This window comes from Rhinoraja longicauda, chromosome 34, assembly GCF_053455715.1.
Source record: "Rhinoraja longicauda isolate Sanriku21f chromosome 34, sRhiLon1.1, whole genome shotgun sequence".
Lineage (NCBI taxonomy): Eukaryota > Metazoa > Chordata > Chondrichthyes > Rajiformes > Arhynchobatidae > Rhinoraja > Rhinoraja longicauda.
This window is the reverse complement of record NC_135986.1, coordinates 9,189,612-9,214,323: the sequence shown is the minus strand read 5'-3', so window position 1 is coordinate 9,214,323 and position 24,712 is coordinate 9,189,612. Positions and strand designations below refer to the sequence as shown.

Genomic DNA, 24,712 nt, shown 5'->3' with positions numbered 1-24,712 from the left:
GCAGGTGGGGCAGCATCTCAGGAGAAAAGGCCTAGGTGAGGTTTCAGGTTGAGTCCCTTTTTTGCCTGACCCGCTGAGTTACTCCAGCTTTTTGTGCTTGTGAGAACACACACACACACACACACACACACAAATACACACCTGTAATTCCAGTAGGTAACTTTTAAAGAGTCGTAGTCTGGGATCTCCAGATCATCCTCCTCCCAGGTGGCCTGGTCATATTGCAGGTCTCTCCACTTCACCAGGTAATGGTAGTTTCCTTTCCTGTCAATGCTGCAGAAGGAACGAGATGGAGGAAGGTTACATTTACACAAGTAAACTACAATCATCCAGTCTGCAACATGTGGAGAGGATGTTTCCTGCCGATGGGGAGCACGTGCACACGCACCCGCTCCCCTTCTGTAGGAAGCATCCTCTCCACATGCTACTGACTGGATGATTGCATTACTCCATCTCCTATTGAGTTAACGTGCGTCGGTACCAATTGTTTTACATAGAGTCATGGAGTGATACTTTCGGCCCAACTTGCCCACACCGGCCAACATGTCCCGGCTACACGAATCACACCTGCCTACGTTTGGTCCATATCCCTCTAAACCTGCCCTATCCATGTACCCGTTTCTTAAACGTTGGGACAGTACCTGCCTCAACTACTGCCTCTGGCAGCTTGTTCCTTACACCCACCACCCTTTGTGTGAGAACGTTACCCCTCAGATTACTATTAAATCTTTTCCCCTTCACTGTAAACCTAAGTCCTCTGGTGGGTAAGAGACTCTGTGCATTTACCCGATCTATCATGAATTTATACACCTTTCACCAGATCTTCTTAACACACTTTACCTCCATGACAGTCACTGAATTTTCATTGCTGTACAGTCTCATTCTATCACAGAAATAGCAGTTTAATTCTTGTTGCTACGTGATGAACTGCAATAAAAATTTAGTATTATCTCACCTTCAATTTTATGACAAATTTGGATTTCAGTTTTGATCTATTAAGTTGTATTGACGTGGTTTTCAATGCATCCAATATGACACCGAGACAGGGGCTTTTAAACTGCCTCGTTTTTTTTTTAGAATGAGCTGCCCTTCCAAAATGCAAAACAATTATTTATGTTGTAAATTTAGCTCTTCAACTAAATTCAGATATAAATCGGTATTTTGTCAAGTAAACGTGAATGGGGATATATTCACAGCATGACACCGTGGTCAAAAATTAGAATTTACCCTTAACAAGTGTAAAACATTCATGGTGATTGTAGCATTTAAATCTCCTGTGACCAATTGCAATCTCCTCCTTATAACCCACTCACCCTCTCTTTCTCTCCCCCACTGCTGCCTTAATTCAAGGCAGTTGGATGGTATGGGATGTGTGTGCCATCTCCCCCCTCCACACCTCCCTCCTCACTCCCTCCCCCTTCCCTCCCCCCCACTCCCATCCCGGTTACAATGGAAACCCTACGAAGACACTCCCTCTCTCTCAGACACTGTCTCTCTCACTCTCACTGTCACTCCCTCTCTCTCTCTCTCACTGTTTCTCTCTCACGCTCTCACCGTTTCTCTCTCTCTCTTTCACAGACAGCCCATCTCTCTCACTCATTGACACTCCATCTTTCTCTCTCACTCTCACTTCATGGATAGAAGACGGTTTAGAGGGATATTGGCCAAACACAGACAGGTGGGACTAGTGTAGATGGGGCTTCTTGGTCAGCGTGGGCAAGTTGAGCCAAGGGATCGGTTTACATGCTGTCTCACTCTATGATCCCAACCCCTACCCGCCCAATCAGAGGAAAAGATTTATATCCTATAAAAACCTTAAATCATTTAAACAAAACAATTAGAAGGTAGACACAAAATGCTGGAGCAACTCAGAAGGTCAGGCAGCATCCCAGGAGAGAAGGAATGTGTGATGTTTCGGGTCGAGACCCTTCTTCAGATTGATGTCAGGGGAGGGGGCGGGACAAAGATAGGATGTAGTCGGAGTCAGGAAGACTAGTAGGAGAACTGGGAAGGGGAGGGGTGGAGGGAGAGGGGAAGCAGCGACTACCTGAAGTGGGAGAAGTCAATGTTCACACCGCTGGGGTGTAAAGCTGCCCAAGCGAAATATGAGGTGCTGTTCCTCCAATTTGCCCTGGGCCTCACTCTGACAATGGAGGAGGCTCAGGACAGAATGGTCAGATAGGGAATGGAAGGGGGAGTTGAAGTGCAGAGCCACCAGGAGATCAGGTTGTTTGAGACGGACAGCAGAGGTGTTGAGCGAAACGATCGTCGAGCCTGCGCTTGGTCTCGCCGATGTATAGAAGTTGATCTGTAACATTCCATAACAATTAGAAGACTCTTTTAACCTTCCAAAGGAAGACATTTGGGAAAGTAGAAAATGTTGAAAGGGCAAGCTGAAGCAGGAGGATTAGGAAATCATGCGGTTCAAGGACACCAACATAGCTCAGATGGGCCAAATAGCATTTCCGTGCTATAAATGTAATGACATTTCATGGATGAGAAACAGGCTTATGCGTCTTGAAGGACTGGAAGTTATTTGGAGATGTTAACCCAAGCTATGTTTCTATTGAAGTCAAGCTGGGTAAATGATCAGCAATTATGACTTGGATGAAGGGATTAAAAGTGACATGAGCAAAGTTGCAGATGATACAAAGCTGGGTGGCAGTGTGAACTGTGAGGAAGATGCGATGAGGTTGCAGGGTGACTTGGACAGGTTGTGCGAGTGGGCAGATGCATGGCAATGTGGATAAATGCGAGGTTATCCACTTTGGTGGTAAGAATAGAAAGGCAGAGTATGATCTGAATGGTGTCAGGTTAGGTAAAGGGGACGTACAACGAGATCTGGGTGTCCTAGTGCATCAGTCACTGAAAGGAAGCATGCAGGTACAGCAGGGAGTGAAGAAAGGTAATGGAATGTTGGCCTTCATAACAAGAGGAGTTGAGTATAGGAGCAAAGAGGTCCTTCTGCAGTTGTACAGGGCCCTAGTGAGACCGCACCTGGAGTACTGTGTGCAGTTTTGGTCTACAAATTTGAGGAAGGATATTCTTGCTATTGAGGGCGTGCAGCGTAGGTTTACTAGGTTAATTCCCGGAACGGCGGGACTGTCGTATATTGAAAGACTGGAGCGTCTAGGCTTGCCTTAAATTTATAAGGATGAGAGGGGACCTTATTGAAACATAAGATTATTAAGGGATTGGACACGTTAGAGGCAGGAAACATGTTCCCAATGTTGGGGGAGTCCAGAACCAGGGGCCACAGTTTAAGAATAAGGGGTAGGCCATTTAGAACGGAGATGAGGAAAACATTTTCAGTCAGAGAGTTGTAATTCTCTGCCTCAGAAGGCAGTGGAGGCCAATTCTCTGGATGCTTTCAAGAGAGAGCTAGATAGAGCTCGTAAGGATAGCGGAGTCAGGGGGTATGGGGAGAGGACAAGAACGGGGTACTGATTGTGAATGATCAGCTATGATCACATTGAATTGGTGGTGCTGGCTTGAAGGGCCAAATGGCCTACTCCTGCACCTATTGTCTATTGACTATAATTTGACAGAATGGGCATGATTGCAAGAGCCACGATCCGTGACTGAGCAGAAAGCTGCAGCTCTCCACAGCTCCTCGCCCCACCTGTGCTGCAGGATGCGGTGGATGGTCATCCACTCCAGTTTGATCCCGTAGCGGTAAAACTTCTCCTCCATGGCAGCGTACTGGGGGTCTTGGGCTTTGCGCTTCTCACTCTTGCTGTCATCTTCCCCAGAGCAGTAATCGAACGAGGGGGGCTCGTCCATGTCGGTCTTGCGCTGGTAGTTCCGGAACATCACTGAGTGGTAAATCTCCAGCTGTCACGGACCAATGGGCAGGACAATTAATGACGGAAATTAGTGGCGCCAACAGTAAATGCTGCAACGTCCTGGGGCTGCGTACATCCACTCCCAAGGAACCCCTATAGATTCCGACACATGCCCAGCTTCTGTGTATCACTAAAGACTTACCCAGGGACTGAGGGAACAGTGCAGATGGAGCTTCCCTCAGCCCACCTCATGCTGTTCCTGCCCTTGTAAATGTCAAAATCCAAGAGACCCCTTAACCCAAACCACTGCCAGGTCCCCAAGCCTCTAGTGAGAGGTCAACACGGTATTGCAATGGGTCGAACTGCCAACTCACAGCACCAGAGACCCGGTTTCAATCCTTGCCTTGGGTGCTGCCCGTGTCTGTGTGGAGTTTGCACGTTCTCCCTGTGAGTTTCTTCCGGTTGCTCCAGTTTACCTCCCACGTCCCAGACACACAAGTATGTAGGTTAACTGGCCTCTGTAAAAGGGTCTTTTTCCATGCTATATCTCTAAACTAAATCTTAGTGGCAAAACATTTTTGCATGTTCACCCTATGACCATATGGGTTTCCTCCCAAATCCCAAAGACGTGCGGGTTTGTAGATTAATTGGCCCTCTGAAAATTGCCCCTAATGTGTGGGGAATGGATGAGAAAGTGGGATAACATAGAACTAGTGTGAACGGGTGATCGATGGTCGGTGTGGACTCAGTGGGCCGAAGAGCCTGTTTCCAGCCTTATCCTGGGACCGAGGACAGTGCAGATGGAGCTTTACTCAACCTGAGCCATGCTGTTCCTGCCCTGGCAATCCACTATTAGCCCTCATTCCCGCAACCACAAAATAGGAAAAAAAGACGACCAAAACCCACCTGCAGCTCGGTGACCCAGGAACAGTGCCAGTAGGACAAGCCAGCCCACTTAACGAAAAACTCCCGCTCGGGTCGGCCATGCAATGGCTTCGGCGGCGAGTCCTCTGGGTTGTCGTCGGGTGCCCTCGGCGCTGGGACCACTAGTGGAGGATCTCCCCATCTCCAGTGAAGAATCTTCTGGACCCGGCCTTTCAACAGCGGGCACTGCACAGAGAAACAGAGCAGCAGGGTGAAGCTTTAAGGTAGCGAGGGGAATGAAAGGCCCTGCACTCTCATTATCCCAGGGCAGCCCGAGGCATCACGAATGTACTTACTGAGAGGGAACGTAGGCTACAACCAAGTTGAGCACAATCAACATGATAAAGATTTTTTTTCTGCTGTGAAATCAAAGGATGTTTTAGCCTGGACAACATAGAAGAGTTCTCCTGATCGTCTGAGATAATACAGTGGTATCATTCAATTCTACCAGAGGAGAAATCGGCCTCAGTTTTATGCCTCTTTTGTATACTCCTATATTGAAAAGCTTAGATAGAGTGGACGTGAAAGATATTTCCACTAGTGGGAGAGTCTAAGATCAGAGGACACACCCTCAAAATAAAAGGACATGCTAAATAAAAGGACAAAATAAAAAGAATTGCTTCAGCCAGATGTGAATCTGTGGAATTCATTGTGTGCAGGGAGAGGATGTGAAAGTGGGATAATGTAGAACTAGTGTGAATGGGTGATCGAGTGTTGGCGTGGATTCAGTGGACCGAAGGATCTGTTTCCCTGCTGCATTTGTAAGTATATTACTTACTAGCCGGGCGTGGACCCGTTGGGCCCAAATCTCTCCTGCGGGCCTGTCAACCCTCCGTCCAAACCTCTCCTGCGGGCCCAGTAACCCTCCCCGAATTGATCCAAAACTCTCCTACGGGCTTGGCAAGCCTCCGTGCAAACCTCTCCTGTGGGCGCGGCAACCCCCGTTGGGTGCAAGCCTCTCCTGCGGGCCCGGCAACCCTCCCCCAACTGACGATCCGTGGACCCATTGGCGGCCAGGGAGAGTTCCCCCGGGGCTATGGGTGGGCGAGGGGGGACAGGAAAGGGGAGGGGGAGCCACTCACCCCAGCCCCGGGTGGCCATCGCGTTGGCCAGAGCGAGCCATGGATGGAAACCTCTCCTGCAGCGGCAGCTCGGCGGCCACGGCCAAGTTGTTTGACCCTCTGCCACCGCGCTGCACACGGGAGGAAGGTCAAGCGCGGGAGGACGCGTGCCGGTCCTCCAGGCGAGCGCATTCATGAATGTTTCAGCTCGACGACTCAGCAGCTGCGACAGCTGGACGGCTCACCATAACCCCCCCCCCCCCCCCTTCATTGGCCACCACTCCCGTCACTCTGGTGGGTCCCGCTCCCTTCCAAGCGGCAACCCTCCCCCAACTGCGCACCCGCGGATCGGACGGCCATCTTACGTAGGTATAAGATCAACGGCCCCAACTGCGCACCCGCAGATCGGGTGGCCATCTTACATAGGTATAAGATCAACGGCCCCAACTGCGCACCCGCGGATCGGGCGGCCATCTTACGTGGGTATAAGATCAACGGCCCCAACTGCGCAGGCGCGGGCCTGTTGGGTTCCCATTGTGACGTCAAACACAGAGGCAGCCAATCAGGACCCATTGTGGGGGGGAGGTGGAAGAGGTGGATGAATCAAATTCATTAAAGTTTAAAAAGTGTGTTTTTTTTAAGTTTAAACAGCAAAAACAAAATTTAAAATATAACATCCATTTGAACGGCAGGCCAATGGTGAGTAAGGTGCGCCTAAAATTGTTGTGCTATCATGTACCGTTTTGGCTATACTTCGGGAACAAATATATATAAGAACAAGATGAGAGTTTCAGTAATATAATAATAGATAAGTGTATATTGTGATTATAGGCCAGTTATGCTGCTGAAAATAAGAATGTTACTGTCCTGTTGTTGGTACATATGACATGCAGCTGAACCTGGATGCTTCTCGCCCATTTGCACATCTCATTTATTGGTTTCAATGAACCACCAAGCACCTGGATTAGACACCAGTTTCGAAAATATGCACCCTAAGGTGCCTGAGGTTACCCCAGGCGTTAGAATTAAGGAACAGTAGATACTTCTTTGTAAACGTAATTTTTCCACTCTGTACCATAAGTTCATTAGAGACAGGAGCAGAATTAGACCATTCAGCCCATCAAATCTACTCCACCATTCAATCATGGCTGATCTATCTTCCCCTCTTAACACATTTCTCCTGCTTTCTCCCCATAACCCCTTACACCTATACGTATCAGGAATCTATCCATCTCTGCGTTAAAAATATCAATTGACTTCTACGGCATTCTACGGCAATGAATTCCACAGATTTATCACCTTCTGACTAAAGAAATTCCTCCTCATCTCCTTAAAGGAACATCTTTAATTCTGAGGCTACGACCTCTGGTCCTAGACTCTCCCACTGATGGAAACATGCTCTCCACATCCACTCTACCGTACCATTAAATATATTGGACTCAACTCCTCAACATCTTGGCCAGAAGCAAGAATCTCAGATACCTAATCCAATCCAAAGTGCAGCAGATGCCTGCAGATTGTTAAATTGGAAACTATTGTTTTAAGTAGATCAGACAGATTGCCCAATCTAGGAAATGGATGGTCAAATTCAATTTTGCCGAGCTAATGAGGAAGGCAGTCAGAGACGTGTTCCCAGAGCACGACAAATTCATCATGTCTACAGCTTTGTCTTTTCCACAGAGATACTCTGCAAAGCTAAGCACTACAAGGGTATTTTATTCTCAGACAGTTTGCTTGGACTGCCCCCATCACACACAAGAATGATCCCAGGTATTTATTCACAAAATGCTGGCGTAACTCAGTAGGTCAGGCAGCATCTCAGGAGAGAAGGAATGGGCGACGTTTCGGGTCGAGACCCTTCTTCAGACTGATCCCAAGAATGAGTAGGTTAACATATGATGAGCATTTGACAGCACTGCACCTCTATTCACTGGAGTTTAGAAGAATGAAGGGGAACCCCATTGAAACATACAGAATAGTGAAAGACTTGAATAGAGTAGATGTGGAGAGGATGTTTCCACCAGTGAGACAGTCAGTCTTGGACTAGAAGTAATCGCCTCAGAATTAAAGGACGTTCCTTTAGGAAGATGAGGAGGAATTTCTTTGGCCAAAGGGTGGTGAATCTGTGGAATTCTTTGCCACAGAAGGCTGAATGGCCTAATTCTGCTCCTATCACTTAGGCAAGTATCTGCCCAAATCAGTCATACAAATCTTTCCCCGCAAAATATGAAATGACATAATAACTCACTGTACAGCGAGGACAAAGCCACTCGCCATTGGGAATCTCTGGAAGTGGTGGATTGAGGCAGTGAATGTGATAGGACGAAGGGCAGGTGTCACAGCACAGCAGCTCTCCGCCATCCTTGCAGACCCGACAGTACTCCATGTGATCGTCCTCTTCTTCCCTCTCAGCTCCCAGCTCCACATCTTCCTCCGCCGCCTCCTCCTCCTCCTCCTCCTCTTCATCCTTTGCTTCCCACTGGATACCTTCTTTATCCTGAAGAAACACAGAACAGAACTCTTTCATTATCATTATTCTTCCGTTATTTACTCTCATCCCAATGAGCCAGGAAACAGGTTCACTTTAAATTGGCAGAACATTGTGAAGTTAAAAGACTGTTCAAAATGGCTGTGATCATGTGGATTTCACTCTAATCCACTGTGTATTTGGCAAAATTAATTTTACATGTAATTTGTATTATGGGGCTACCTTAGGGGCAGCACAGTGGCACAACGTTAGAGTTGCTGCCTTACAGCGCCAGAGACCGAGATTCAATCCTGACCACTGTTGCTGTCTGTACGGAGTTTACACGCTCTCCCCATGGCCGTGTGAATTTCCCCCCGGGTATTCCGGTTTCCTCCCACATTCCAAAGAAGTACAGGTTTGTAGGCTAAGTGGCTTTGGTAAAGATTATAAATTGTTCCTAGTGTGCAGGATAGTGCAAGTGTATGGGGATCGCTTGTCAGAGTGCACTCGGTGGGCTGAAGGGCCTGTTTCTGCGCTGTATCTCTAAACTAATCTTACACATTGAAATTGTTTGGAAAAGTAACCCTGAATTTAATCAGGAGACTTTCCAGTAGAGTCAATTTTGGGGAATATTTGCATTTACAGTCTCTACCCCAGGCAGATACCTGATTTCCTAGAAACATAGAAATGTATGGTTGAAGAGACACCGTTTGGTCCAATGTATCATAAATTGACAAAAATTAGAAATGTTCCAGTTCTCAATTCATGGCAGGGGGGCTTTGTATTTTACGATTTCGACATAACTACACTTTTACAGCCTTAACGATGTTCTTCTAAATCTTCTGTGCACCCTGACAACATACTTCTAGCAGTGTTACTCTAGATATGGGCTGCCTCATGCGTCAAATTCAGCCCGTTCCTGCTAATGCTTTAATAGACCTAACCAAACTGACCCTATCGCTCAGTTCTGTCAACAGCATCCACGGAGTTTGAAGAAGGGTCCCGACCTGAAACATCGCCTATCCACGTTCTCCCGAAATGCTGCCAGACCCACTGATCTACTCCAGCACGCTGTTCCTTTTGTAAACCAGAATCTGCAGTTCCTTGTTTCAATACCTCCCTGACTTGTTTCCCCCGTTTCCCCCCCCCCCCCCCCCCCCCCCCACCCACCCACATGGTTACAATTTGCAAACTCCTACACAAGCAAGCACTACTCACACAATGTGGGCAGCTCCACTTCCCTTCTGGGGCCTTGTCCATTTCCGGATCCAGACAGACCAAGTGGTAAGCTCTGGGGCAGGTGTCGCACAAGATGATCTCTCCTCCCTGCTGGCAAACCTCGCAGTAATCCTGATGATCAGTCTCGTATCCATCTGCCTCGTCCTCGCCAATCACTGCAGGTTAAGAGTCAACCAGTTAAAGTCAAGTTAGTAAATACCATGGTAGGTTGCTGCCTTACAGCGCCACTGATCCAGATTTGATCCCGACTATGGGTGCTGTATGCACGCGGTTTGTACATTCTCCGCGTGACTGCGTCAGTTTTCCCCGAGATTTTCGGTTTCCTCCCACACTCCAAAGATATACAGGTTAATTGGCTTGGTACAAGTGTAAATTGTCCCTAATGTGTGTGCAGGATAGTGTTAATGTGTGGGGATTGCTGGTTGGTGCGGACTCGGGGCCTGTTTCCGCACTGTATCTCTGAACTAAATACTTGAATTTAAACAAACTGCAGATTCCAAAGGGTTGGCACACGAGATCAATGGGGATGTATTGAAGACAAGTTATCACACGGAAGACAAGAGTCACAATAAATGGGTCTTTATCAGGCTGGGTGGATACAAATTGTAGAGGTTCTTGGTCCTCAATTATTTACTATCTACAGTGGTGACCTGGAGAAAGGGCAGCGTGCAAGATATTATGATCAGAGTTTGAATTTTTGCAACTATATTCCCTTGTATTGCACACACCCAACCCCCCAATCTCCTAAACTCCCAACCCCGCAATTTCCTAAACTCCACATCTTGGGGCAATACAAGTAGACTTTGCATTACAATAGCTTGGAAGAGGACGAGTTTCTTTACACAGAGGGTGATGAATGTGTGGCATCCATTACCACAGCAGCTGTGGAGGCCAAGTCAGTGGATATTGTTAAGGCAGAGATTGACAGATTTGTGATTAGGAAGGGTTTCAGGGGTTATGGGGCAAGGGCAGGAGAATGGGGATGAGATGGAAAGATAGATCAGCCACGATTGAATGGCGAAGTAGACTTGATGGGCCGAATGGCCTAATTCTGCTCCTAGAACATGAATTTCAGCCTTAAACCCCTGAAAAGCACACACTAAGTACGCGATTTACTTACTTTTCCTCTTCTTTCTGCCGACTTTTGCTTTCAGCTTTGCTTTCCTCAGAGGCCCGACTGAGCTATCAGATCGAATCGATGAACTGTGCACACTGCCATCGTCAAAATCAGAATCGCCATCCAAGTCTGCCTCATCGCTCTGAAAGGGAACCGCAAGGGTGTTTCAGGCCACAAGACAGTAAAACACGCTGAAGGTGACTCCCAAATACAAAACTCTGTTTTCTGGGTGGGCATGGCAAGATTAGTTTAGAGATACAGCATGGAAACAAGCCCTTTAGCCCACTGAGTCCATGCCAACCGTACACTAGTTCAATCTTAAACACTCGGGATAATTTACAAAAGCCAATTAACCTATAAACCTGTAGGAAGGAACTGCAGATGCTGATTTAAACTGAAGGTAGTCACAAACTGAAGGGTCTTGAACCGAAGCGTCACCCATTCCTTCTCTCCAGAGATGCTGCCTGTCCTGCTGAGTTACTCCAGCATTTTGTGTCTAGCCTACAAATCTTTGGAATGCGGGAGGAAACCTAAGAAAAACCTACGTGGTCACAGGAAGAATGTGAAAACTCCATACAGACAGTACACGTGGTCAGATTCGAACCCGGGTATTTGGCACAATAAGGCAGCAACTATACCACTGCGCCACTGAGTATAACTTAACATCACTGAATACAACTTCACACTAGATGCGAAAGGAGAAACAAAGACATGGAGGCACGGTGGCGCAGTGATAGAGTTGCTGCCTTACAGCGAATGCAGCGCCGGAGACTCGGGTTCCATCCCGACTGTACGGTGTTTGTGCGTTCTCCCCGTGACCTGCGTGGAGTTTCTTCGAGATTTTTGGTTTCCTCCTACACTCGAAAAACGTACAAGTTTGTAGGTTAATTGGCTTGGTAAATGTAAAAATTGTCCCTAGTGTGTGTTGGGTAGTATTAATGTGCGTGGATCGATTGTCGGCGCGGACCCGGTGGGCGGAAGGGCCTGTTTCCGCGCTGTGTCTCTAAACTAAACTAGTGCCTATGTCCAAGAGGCCGCACAGGGGCAGATTCCCCTTAGAAACTACATAAGATTGTAGTTTACTACTACACTTGATTACTACTACACTTGACACTATCTCAGGCCATTCTTAGTAATAAGTAGAAGTTTTTAAAGCAATTGATTTTTAAAAAGCCAGTGCTACATTGTTATGAAGTAGCAGCCAGGTGCCTCCCAAGATTAGTACGACAGTCTAGCACCTACTGGTCATATTGTCCAATACGACAGAGCAACAAAGCTGGACCCATCAAGATAATGCTTCAGTGCAAGATTATCTACCATATTTTTCATACACACAAAATGATACGCCTACATTATGAAAAAAGACTAACCCACAGGCTAGCTCCACACCAGGAAGGCAAACAGAAAATAACACGTGCTGGAGTAACTCAGCAGGTCAGGCAGCATCTCTGGACAAAAGAGATGCAATGGAGGGATATAATGCTGAGGCTCTATAAGGCACTGGTCAACATTTGGAATATTGTGAACAATTTTGGGCACCATATCTGAGGAAGGATGTGCTGGCTCTGGAGAGGGTCCAGAGGAGGTTTACAAGATTGATCCCAGGAATGAGTAGGTTAACATATAAGCATTTGATAGACTGGGCCTATAGCTACTGGAGTTTAGAACAAAGAGGGTGGACCTCATTGAAACGTACAGAATAGTGAAGGCTTGTATAGAGTGGATGTGGAGAGGATGTTTCCACTAGTGGGAGAGTCTAGGACTACAGGTCATAGCCTCAGAATTAAAGGGCATTCTTTTAGGAAGGAGATGAGAAGGAATTTCTTTAGTCAGAGGATGGTGAATCTGTGGGATTCATTGCCACAGAAGGCTGTGGAGGTAATGTCAGTGGACATATTTAAGGCAGAGATAGATTCTTGATTAGTACGGGTGTCAGAGGTTTCAGGGAGAAGGCAGGAGAATGGGGTTAGAAGGGAGAGATAGATCAGCCATGATTGAATGGCAGAGTAAACTGGATGGGCCAAATGGCCTAATTCTGCTCCTATCACCTATGATCTTATGATATGATGGGGGGGCGGGGGGGGGGGGGGGGGAAGAGAGGGAACTGGAGGTAAAAGGCCAGAACAAATTACAGCCGGCAACAGTTGACCAAGGAAGGATGGAGCCCATAATGGCCCACGGAACATCACACTTACCGAGGAGCTTTTCTTCCTCTTCGATCCCATTATTCCCAGCTTGATTTTCAAAGGAACCAGCTTCTTCCTCTTTTTCTTCTTTCCTTCGGGGATTCTGGGGCTCTTGCTCCGCCTTTTTGCACCAGGACCTACAATCACAAGAGTGGACTTTTGAATCTCACACCATCCAAACTCCACAATGACTAGTGTAGATGGGACATGTTGGCCAGTGTGGGCAAGTTGGGCCGAAGGGCCTCTTTCCACGCTGCAAAACTCTATGACTCTCAAAGGGATGATAAAAGGGGATGACTCTATGACTAAAAGGGGATGATACAATCTTGTGTCCAGCTAACAGCGAGATAACCCCAGAAAGGTCCCTCTGTTTAACCCTTGACCAACCTAACAATCTCCAGTGTCGGGGCCTGTAATTAGCAGGGGCTGGGAAAGGAGCCAAGGAACGGGCAGGGTTGTGGAAGGCTGGAAGGGGCACAATGTGGGAGTGCACCAAGCCAGAGGCCTCCAGCAGCACTCACCTTTGCCCTCTTTGGTCTTAGCCTTGCGGATGGGCGGCACCGGCAGTGCAGACAGTGTCTCTGCGGAGGCGCTGGCAGACACTTGCTCCACCACGGCTGCGACCGCTGCCGCTGCCGCCGCTGCCGCCACTGCTGCTGCCGATCCCTTGAACGGGCTGTTGGCGCTGAACTCCCTCCACTTGGCACCAAGAATCGTCATCATTTTAGACATTGGAATCTTCGGGTTCTTCTTGGCAATGAGCGGCCTGGGTTCAAAAGATACGTATTTGAATATAAGGTCCATCCAACTTGAAGAGAAGCCAGCGTCATAGTAGAAACAAGGAGTAGTTTTACAGATGTATGCAATAGAACCCCACCTGTCTATTTTTATGTCTGCATTCTCTCCACCCGTCTCATCCATCTACCTGCTAGGAGTTTCACTCTTATCTCATTTAGCTTGCCCTTCAATTAATTTGAGGAGCTTGAATCATTTTAAACAGATTTACGATAATCAGAAAACCCAGAAAGAGTTGGAAGAAACAGCAGATGCTGGTTGAGACCGAAGATAGACGCAAAATGCTGGTGTAACTCAGCGGGTCAGGCAGCATCTCTGGAGAAAAGGAATAGTTGACGCTTTGGGTCAAAACCCTGCTTCAGACTTCAAGAAGAAAGATCTTGACCCGAAACGTCAACTATTCCTTTTCTTTAGAGATGTTTGCCTGACCTGCTGAGTTACCCCAGCATTTTGTGTACAGCGCCAGACACCCTGGTTCGATCCTGACCTTGGCTGCTGTCTGTGTGGAGTTTGCACGTTCTCCCTGTGACCGCCTGGGTTTCCTCAAGGGTGTTCCGGTTTCCGCCCACATCCCAAAAACATGCGGGTTCGTAGGTTAATTGACTCTTTGTAAAGTGCCTCTAGTGTGTTGGGAGTGGATGAGAAAGTGGGATAACAGAGCTAGTGAGAATGGGTGATGGATAGTTGGAAAGGACTCAGTGGGTCAAAGGGCCTGTTTGCATTCTGTATCTCTAAACTACATTAAACAAAAAATTAAGCTCAGACATGATGATAACAAAATTACCAGGTTATCATGAATGGACATGTAGGAAGGTACTGCAGATGCTGGTTTACACCGAAGATAGACACAAAATGCTGCAGTAACTCAGCGGGACAGGTAGCATCTCTGGAGAGAACGAATGAGTGATGTTTTGGGTTGAGACCATTCTTCAGACCTGAAGGTCTTGACCTGAAACATCACCCATTCCTTCTCTGCAGAGATACTGCCTGTCCTGCTGAGTTACACCAGCATTTTGTGTCTATGTTCTGTCATGAATGCCAATCATACTGGGTTTGACCTATTACTGTGTCACACCCACTTATTAGGTCGACTCTCGGAGATAGCCCAGGATGCAGTAAGTGTTCAATAATACATTTATAAAGAATCTATGCATATCTTTCCTTTTATTTTAAATGGCCCTCATAAACTGCTCTCACTCACCTCATAAACTGGCTGAAGGCCTTGTAGTTCGTTAAAGTGCGGTAATCATCCTCTGTGAATACATGGTCCACATCTTCCAACCCCCAGTCCTCAAGTAGCCAGGCTGAGGATTTCGGTTCAGGCTGTTACAGACAAAATGTTACAGTATGAGTAATGGGCAGCCAGACACTATGCCAGAGGGCAAACTGGGCCACCATCTACCCTCTGAAAGAAATATTTTAATTACTCTTAACTTCTTGTCCTATCCCTTGCACTTTGATTAAATCTTCCCAAACATTTAATCTCATTACCATTATTAAATCTGCTTTCACCTTTCAAGCAACAAGTGGTGTCCTCCAATTGCTCCAAAGGGGCGGCACAGTGGCACAGCAGTAGAGTTGCTGCCTCACAGCACCTGAGACCGGGTTAGATGACAACAGGTGCTGTCTTTACAGAGTTTGTATGTTCTCCCTGCAACCATGTGGGTTTTGTCAGGGTGCTCCAGTTTCGTCCCATACTTAAAAGACGTACGGGTTTGTAGGCAAATTAGCTTCTGTAAATTGCCCTTAGTGTGTAGAATAGAACTAGTGTACAGGTGATCGGTGCTCGGCACGGATTCAGTAGGCCGAAGAGTTTGGTTCCACGCTGCATCTCTAAACTAAATTATTGTCAGTGACAATAGACACTACAGACAATAGACTACAGGCATCTTGGCATGGAAAAGATGGGCTGAATGGCCTGCTTCCATGTTATACGAAGTCTATGATGCTATCTGTGACTCCTGCTCTATTTGGAGGTACAGTTTATTTTCTGCTTAAAACTACCAATTGTTCCACCAAATTTCAGCCAATTTCAATATATGACAAGACACATTAGTGTGACTTTTTTTAGTTTAGTTTAGAGATACAGCACGGAAACAGGCCCTTTGGCGCACCGGGTCCGCGCCAACCAGGGATCCCCACAGACTAACGTTATCCTATACACAACAGGGTCAATTTACAAATTACACCAAGCTAATTAACCTACAAACCTGTACATCTTTGCAGTGTGGGAGGAAACCAGAGATCCCGGAGAAGACTTCCCGCAGGTCACGGGAAGAACGTACAAACTCCGTCCAGACAGCAGTCATGGTCAGGATCGAACTCAGTTTCCTGGAGTTGTAAAACAGCAACTCTACAGCTGCGCCACCATGCCACCCTTCTAATCTTTTAATGGACTATAAAAGAACCAATAAGCCGCTGCATTTTCAAGTGCCTGTGTGATCTGACCAGTGCTGAAACAAAAGTCCTCAGCCTAACTGCTACAGTGGAATAGATCTGCAGATCTCAATATGATATGCAGAGAAAGCTTACATCCCCTGCATCCATGTTCCTGTTTTAACTGTTATCGGACAATAACGCAGAATGCATCAACATTCTGTAGTTCCTCAGTTCTACACCATCAAATCTTGCCAAGCTAATTTTAAATGAGCACTCGTCATTCCTCCTCCTCTCTCTGTCCCCACATCCATCTTAAGATGACGAATGTACGTTGGCCTTTAATACAAGCGTAATTACTTTGCTCTGCAATTACACAAAGCATCAGTGTTTGTCTGAGCTGACTGAGCCTGTCCTCCTCAGGGTTTCGAAGAATGAGAGGGAACCTCCTTGAAATATATAAAATTATAGAGGTTGATAAGACAGATGCAACAATGATAATTTCACTGACCAGTGTCTAGAACACTGGCGCAGAGGTAGTATTGATGCCTTACGGTGCCAGAGACCCGGGTTCGATCCTGACTGCAGGTGCTGTCTGTACAGAGTTTGTATGTTCCCCCCGTGGGTTTTCCCCGGGTGCTCTGGTTTCCTCCCACACTCCAAAGACATGCAGGTTTGTAGGTTAATTCGCTTGGTAAAATTGTAAATTTTCCCTAGTGTATATAGGATAGTGTCGATGTGCAGGGATCGCTGAACTTGGTGGGCCGAAGAGTCTTTTCCCCACGCTGTATCTCTAAACTAAACAAAGTGTCACAGACTCAAAACAAGGGGCCAGCCATTCATAACAGAGGTAAGAAAGTTCTTCACCAGAGAACAGCAAATCATTGGAATTCTATACCCAAGAGGGCTGTTGAGGCTCTGTCACGAAGTACATTTATTACAAAGATTGATAGATTTGTTGATTTCAAGGAATTATAAAGATTAGAGATGAGGCTTTATAAAAATGATCAGGTTAACGCATGATGACCATTTGATACTTCTGGGCCTGGAGTTTGGAAGGATGAGGGGGGAAATGACATTAAAACCTACCAGATAATGAAAGGCCTAGGTACAGTGAATGTGCAGAGGATGTTTCCAGTTGTGGGAGAGTAGGACCTAAGGGCACAGTCTCAGAATAAAAGGACGTACCTTTAGAATGGAGATGAGGAGGAATTTCTTTAGCCAGAGGGTGGTGAATCCATAGAATTCATTGCCACAAATGGCAGTGCAGGCAACTCATCGGATATTTATAAAGTGGAGATGGTTTAGCAAGGGCATCAAAGGTTACGGGGAAAAGCACAGGAATGGAGTTGAGAGAGAAAAATAGATCAGCAATGATCGAATGGCAGAGTAGACTCGATGAGCTGAATGGCCCATATCTTAACGTCTTAAATATCGCCCATGATCTTATTCAATGGCAAGACCTCCCCAGTTGTTTTTGGTTAATGTTCTCATCTGACAGTGTGGATTATGTAGGCAGGAACTGGGGTGGAAGGGGACAGATATTAGTGTGTTCACAGCTCCAATCCAAAATGGCTTAAAAAAGTGATCCGAGGATGTGCTCAGGCGGATGAGCTGGATCAGTGCGAGGAGGAACAGTAGATACAAAATGCTGGAGTGACTCAGCTGGACAGGCAGCATTTCTGAAGAGATGGAATGGGAGACGTTTCGGGTCGAGACCGAATGGTCAGAGGGCAACGGAATGTAAACGTCACCTTACGACCTTCCTCCTCTTCATCGTCATCACCCTGATCCTTTTTTCGACGCTTGATTTTCTTCTCTTTCTTCTCCTTTCGTTTCTTCCTCTTTTTCTTGCCAAAGTCACTGCAACCGCTGTCTGATTTTTCTTTGAGATCTTCCAGCTCAGAGGCAATTTCGTCCTCACTTTCCTATTGGGAAAGAAACGTATAAAAGGTTATACAGGAAGGCACAGGTACACAGTGGGAAAACACCTAATAAGAAGCGGGATGCTCTCGGCAAGCAGGCCCCGGAGAGCAGGCGAAGTGCCTGACCCGCTGAGTTACTCCAGCACTTTGCGTCTATCTTGGGGGTAAACCAGCGTCTGCAGCTCCTCCCCACACAATTAAAGACCCATACTTTGTGCAGCTTGCTCCCATCTGCCTATTAGTAAAGACTGAACAGCTTCACAGGGGATAGGACAGTTAATTAAACCGTTCACTGTTTCCTACACACATCACATCTAGTTCACTGCTTGGAACATCCTGCAATCATGAAAAGCATTTTAGAAATGAAAAAAGTCTTACATTTAATTTCTGAGAAACTGCATAACAGAAATAAATACATCCAGATTACTCATATCCAGTAATTCCCTTGGAAATTATAAAAACATTCAGACACACAGTCAGCTGGGTGGCACAGCGGCAGAGCTGCTGCCTCACAGAGCCAGAGACCCGGGTTCGATCCAATCTACGGGCGCTGTCTGTACGGAGTCTGTACGTTCTCCCCGTGACCTGCGTGGGTTTTCTCCGAGATCTTCGGTTTCCTCCCACACTCCAAAAACGTACAGGTTTGTAGGTTAATTGGCTTGGTATAAATGTAAATTGTCCTTAGTTTGCGTGGTCTAGTATTAGTGTGCGGGGATCACTGGTCGATATGAACTCGGTGGCCCGAGGGGCCTGTTTCCGCGCTGTATCTCTAAACTAAACTGACCATAATTAGTCAAAAATCTATCAATCTCTGCCTTAAAATTATCTATTGACTTGGCCTCCACAGCCGTCTGTGACAAAGAATTCCACAGATTCACCACCCTCCGACTAAAGAAATTCCTCCCCATCTCATTCCTAAAGGAACGTCCTTTAATTCTGAGGCTGTGCCCTCTGGTCCTAGACTCTACCACGATTGGAAACACCTCTCCACGTCCACCCTATCCAAGCCTTTCACTATATCTCTCTATGTTACTGAACATGTGTAGGAAAGAACTGCAAATGCTGGTTTAAACCGAAGACAGACACAAAGTGCTGGAGTAACTCAGTGGAACAGGCAGCATCTCTGCAGAAAAGGAATTGGTGACGTTTCAGGTCAAGGCTCTTCTTCAGACTGAGAGTCAGGGGAGAGGGAAACTAGAGATATAGACGATGTAGAGAGATATAGAACAAACGAATGAAAGATATGCAAAAAAGTAACAACGATAAAGGAAACAGGCCATAGTTAGCTGTGGGCTAGTGAAAACGAGTTACAGACAGTGAGACTCAACAAGATGACAGTGAAACGAGTTCAACGACTTGGGTGCGGGAGGGACGGAGAGAGAGGGGATGCAAGGGTTACTTGAAGTTAGATAAATAAATATTCATACCGCTGGGGTGTAAGCTGCCAAGAGAAATACGAGATGCTGTCCCTCCAATTTGCATTTGGTCTCACTCTGACAGGGGAGTAGGCCCAGGACAGAAAGATCAGTGTGGGTAGACACAAAATGCTGGAGTAACTCAGCGGGACAGGCAGCATCTCTGGATAGAAGGAATGGGTGATGTTTGGGATCGAGACCCTTCTTCAGACTGAATCAGGGGAGAGGGAGATACAGAGATGTAAGGTGTGAAAACGAGTTAAAGGGGCTGGAGATCAAGGAATATATAGAATATTGTTAGCTAGAAGGTAACACCAAAGCAAACAGATAAAATGCAAATAAGCAGTCAGATGTTGGAAAACTGGGAAGGAGGAGGGATGGAGAGAGGGAAGGCAAGGTTTAAAGGGGCTGGAGATCAAGGAAAATATAGAATATTTTTAGCTAGAAGGTAACACCAAAGCAAGCAGATAAATTGCAAATAAGCAGTCAGATGTTGGAAAACTGGGAAGGAGGAGGGATGGAGAGAGGGAAGGCAAGGGTTACTTGAAGTTAGAGAAGTCAATGTAATGGCAACTTTCTGACTTTTCCAGTGTCTTCTTTTCCACTTGCCATCACTACACAGGAAGTGGGAGTGATCTTACGCAGATCTAATAGAACATATCTTCCAGTCGTTATTTCCAGTTTAATTGGTTGTTTATTGAAGAAGTTGTACAAACAAGATGAATATACCAGGCTTTCCTTGTTCTGCATGCAAGTTGTAGCTGGCAGCTCTGTCCCAGGTCTGGTGACAACTGTACACTCTCCCTCCCTGTGCCTGCCACTTCCTGCCCCCTATGCCTATACACACACCACACTGTGCATCTAATTACCACCCCCAAGTGTCTAAAATAATACTGCAATATATATCTAGACAAAATAATATAATATGCCAACAGTAGCTAGCCTAAACAGAAATGGCTCCTACAGTCAATATTCATACCGCTGGGTTGTAAGCTGCCCAAGCGAAATATGAGGTGTTCCTCCAATTTGCGCTGGGCCTCACTCTGACAATGGAGGAGGATCCAGGACAGAAAGGTCAGGAGGGAGTTAGCAAGTGTTTAGCAACCAGGACATCAGGTAGGTTTAGGTGGACTGAGCGGAGGTATTCAGCGAAAACGGTCGCCGACCCTGCGCTTGAAATGGTTAACAACCGGGAGATTGTTAACCAGCAGGCCCAGGCAGTTAATCCACAAGAGTCAAGACAGACACAAAAGTCTGAAGAAGGGTCTCGACTGGAAACATCACCCGTTCTTTCTCTCCAGAGATGCTGCCGGTCCCGCTGAGTTACTCCAGCATTTTGTGTCTATCTTCATGTTACTGAACAGTTTGAATGAGAGACAGGTAGAGTGAAAGAGAACAGTTGCTGGAAGCCTACCTGTATTTCACATGAATAATGAGTAAAGCTTCATGCAGTTTACCCAAATCCCCAAGTGTAGTTTGGAGGCCCGAGCATTGTTTCACAGCATTCGTCTTGTGAAAGGATCACCAACACTGTCATCGTTTGTTATCACTGCCAGACAGCAGCACAAAGACGCTTTCAAGTGAAAGCTGCAGAGGTCGTCACTGAGCGATAACACTTCCCTCAAATCTGCAGCACTGTGAATTGTACGAGGTTCCCTCCCTGCAGCTGCTGTTCACTCTTTGTAATGAGTTGCGAACCTACAAACCTGCACGTCTTTGGAATGTGGGAGGAAACCAAAGATCTCGGAGCAAACCCACGTGGTCAGGCGGAGTGCGTACAAAATCCAAAGAGACAGCACCAATAATCGGGACCGAACCCACTGAGCCGTCCATTGAGTACATAAGAGCAAAGAGGCAGTAGGGTATTTGCAAGGCAAAGATATAGTTGCAGTATCCCAGTTTAAGTCTAAAACTAGACTTAGAACTAAAACTAGGTCTAAAACTAGACGGGATAGGGTTAAGGCGAGAGGGGGAAAAAGTAAAGGATCCGATAGGCAAGTTTGTAGGATAAGTGTGCGGATCGCTGGTTGGTGCGGACTCGGTGGGCCGAAGGGCCTGTTTCCCTACTGTATCTCTAAACTAAACTGAAAAAAATAAATGCTTAAAATTGATCAAAAGAAGAATCTCACAAGGCACGCAAAAGTAGATGGATCTCTAAGGGACATGATGGTAAATCAAAAGTCAGAAGCCAGGTCAATGTCAGCTCTTCACAGAAAGATCCATGGAAGTCGGCAACACTCTCCCCAGAGAACTGGTCTGCTCAGCGCAGTTTCAGATCACAATGTTTTGGTTGGGAAAAGATAGGTGGGAGAGGAAAAGATCATTCTGAATTAAACAGAACAGCCACATGTGCCACATTCCTTTATCCCCATTGCTCAGAAAAGCCGTGTTCTTTTCAGAATTCTTGCTCAGAATAAGCCGCGTACTTATCAAAGAGACGTGGGCGGCACGGTGGCGCAGCGGTAGTAGAGTTACTGCCTCACTGCGCCAGAGACTCGGGTTCGATCCTTACAATGGTTGCTGTCTGTACGGAGTTTGTTCGCCCCGTGACCTGTGTCAGCTTTCTCTGAGATCTTGGGTTTCCTCCCACACTCCAAAGACATACAGTTTTGAGGTTAATAGGCTTGGTGTAAATGTAAATTGTCTTTAATTTGTGCACGATAGTGTTAGTGTGCGGGGATCGCTGGACGATACAAACTCAGTGGGCCGAGGAGCCTGTTTTCACGCCATGTCTCTTAACTAAACTAAGAAACGCGTCTACTCCAACTTAAAGCATGCATATAGAGCAGTACCTCTCCCACATCTGGGCCTGTCAGACCATCTCTCACTGCTCCTCATTCCAGCATACACTCCCCTCAGGAGAAAAACCAAGCCGGACATAAAGATCATAAAGACCTGGCCTGAGAGGGCACTCTCTTAGCTGTAGAACTGCTTTCCACATACAGCATGGAATATATTTGAACAACAGGACTTCCAGGAATACATAGAAGCTGTACTGTTCTACATAAAGCACTGCACCGATAATGTCACTGTTGAAAAACGCGTCCGGGTTTATCCCAACCAAAAACCCTGGATGACTAGTGAAGTACAGTCACTCCTGAGAATCCGCAACTCTGCCTTCAGGTCAGGCGACAGGCCCCTTTCAGCATGGCAAGAGCAGACCTGAGGAGAGGCATCAAAGTTGCAAGGAGGCCTACAAGAAAAAAGTGGAGGACCATCTCACACACAATAACCCACAGCAGGTGTGGCAAGGATTACAGCAAATCACCAACTACAAAGGCAACACCCCTTTGCCAGTCTGTGCTGACGCCTCGCTGGCAGAGGAACTGAACCATTTCTTTGCTCGCTTTGAGGCAAAGAGGCCCCACACAGTCACGCTGCCCCCACCGACCTCCAGCCCCCACTCGCTCACTCTCCAGGAACACCAAGTGAGGCGTGTGCTCAAGCCGGTGAACCCAAGGAAAGCCACTGGATCTGATGGTGTATTCGGCAAAGTACTTAAAGCTTGTGCTGACCAGCTATCAGGGGTCTACACCAAGATCTTCAATCTTTCCCTGACACAAGCCACCATACCAACTTGTCTGAAGTCGGATACCATTATCCTTGTCCCTAAGAAGCCAGCCATAAACAGTCTCAATGACTACAGAACAAGCGCATTAACGTCAGTAGTCATGAAATGTTTTGAAAGGCTAATTTAACAGCACATCAAAGCCAGCCTCCCTCCAAACTTTGACCCTCACCAGTTTGCTTATAGAGCATACAGATCTACGGAGGACGCCATCGCCACAGCCCTCCACACTGCACGGAGCCATCTGGAACACCCGGGGAGCTATATAAGGATTATTTTTATTGACTATAGCTCAGCTTTAAACACGATCATCCCTGACATACTAGTCGACAAGCTGTCGGACTTAGACCTCCCCCCTCACCTGCGCCTGGATAAAGGACTTTCTCACTAACCGCCCACAAACAGTCAAAATGGGCCCCCACCCTCACACTCAGCACTGGCTCTCCACTGGGCTGTGTGCCGAGTCCACTCCTCTATGCTCTGTACACTTAAGACTGCACTCCCATCCACTCCACAAACTCCATTATTAAATTCGCAGATGACACCACTGTGGTCGGACTCGTATCAGGAGGAGACGAGGCAGCGTTCAGAGATGAGGCCCTGAAGCTGTCAAGAGTGGTATTCTGCGAATAACCTGGCACTCGATACCAGCAAAACAAAGGAAATGGTCATCGACTACAGGAGGCACAGAGCGCACCCTGCCCCACTCTACATCAATGGGGACAGTGTCGAGAGAGTTTCCACCTTCAAATTCCTGGAACGTACATCACGGGTGACCTCTCCTGGTCTGCCAACACTTCAGCGGTGGTAAAAAAAGACCCAGCAGCGATTGCACTCCCTGAGAGTGCTAAGGAAGAACACTCTAAAGGAAAAGCTGCTGGTGGCCTTCTACCGCTCCACCATCGAGAGTGTGCTGGCATATTGCATCACAGTGTGGTGTGCCAGCTGCTCAGCAGCAGACAGGCGAGCTCTACAGAGAGTTATCAAAACTGCCCAGAAAATCATCAGCTGCCCTCTGCCTTCCCTGGAAGACATCTCCAGCTCTCGGTGCCTCTGCAGAGCCAGGAAAATAATCAAAGACCCCTCCCATCCTGGACAGTTCCTGTTCAATCAACCTCCTGCCCTCTGTAGGCGGTACAGGTGCATCAAAAGCCGGACAAACAGACTCAAGTACAGTTTCTATCCCTGGGTCATCAGAACGCTAAATTCCTCAAATATTCACACGACATGAGAAATGCTGTCATCCATTCCAGGAATTTATTTTAAAGTATTTATTACATTTTAAAGTGCAATATTTTCCCAAGTGCAATATTCAACCTAGGTGTGATAAATATATATTCATTTACTACTTTGAGCATTTAAATAACGTATTGTATGTGTTTTTAACTTGTTTTATCTGCACTGATCAGGAGTAGCTCTCCTAATTTCATTGTATCTCTAAGTACAATGACAATAAAGGCTTAGTATTATTATTATTATTATTATTATGAACAAGCATCACATCACTCACCAGTCTCTTCCGCTTTTTGGTTTTCACTGACTTATTTTCTTTCCGCTTTTTCAAGAGTTTCTTTCGTTTCTTTTTGACACCTTCGCCTTCAGAATGTCCTTCGATAACATCTTCCACATTCTCCTCTGCAAACAGAAGCAAATAGAATCAGCATTTCCCCCCACAGTTTAGACATGGATTTTCGTTGGGACCCTTTGACAGGGACACAATGTCCAAGAACTAAATTTGTGCTGTAGGCCTTTAACAAAAATGCTTCCGCAATCGGGAAGGGAGGGGGGGGGGGAGAGAGAGGGAAAAAGGGGCAAGTGGGAGTGAGAGAGAGGGAGGAGGGTGAGGGAGGAGGG

The 24,712-nt window shown here is 46.7% G+C and overlaps 1 protein-coding gene across 1 annotated transcript in view; it reads right to left on the bottom strand.

Moving 5' to 3' along the window:
• The window catches only part of LOC144609540 (chromodomain-helicase-DNA-binding protein 3-like), a gene marked incomplete at its 5' end in the record, with an annotated part of 90,601 nt that extends 66,095 nt beyond the window's left edge, over positions 1–24,506 (bottom strand). The window contains 11 exons of the mRNA XM_078428043.1: positions 142–273; positions 3,623–3,834; positions 4,692–4,895; positions 8,019–8,267; positions 9,456–9,631; positions 10,597–10,735; positions 12,789–12,916; positions 13,301–13,545; positions 14,776–14,897; positions 17,705–17,878; positions 24,369–24,506. Coding sequence (XP_078284169.1) covers positions 142–273; positions 3,623–3,834; positions 4,692–4,895; positions 8,019–8,267; positions 9,456–9,631; positions 10,597–10,735; positions 12,789–12,916; positions 13,301–13,545; positions 14,776–14,897; positions 17,705–17,878; positions 24,369–24,506 — 1,919 coding nt within the window. The remainder of the gene's footprint in view (positions 1–141; positions 274–3,622; positions 3,835–4,691; positions 4,896–8,018; positions 8,268–9,455; positions 9,632–10,596; positions 10,736–12,788; positions 12,917–13,300; positions 13,546–14,775; positions 14,898–17,704; positions 17,879–24,368) is intronic.
• Positions 24,507–24,712: the final 206 nt, after the last annotated feature.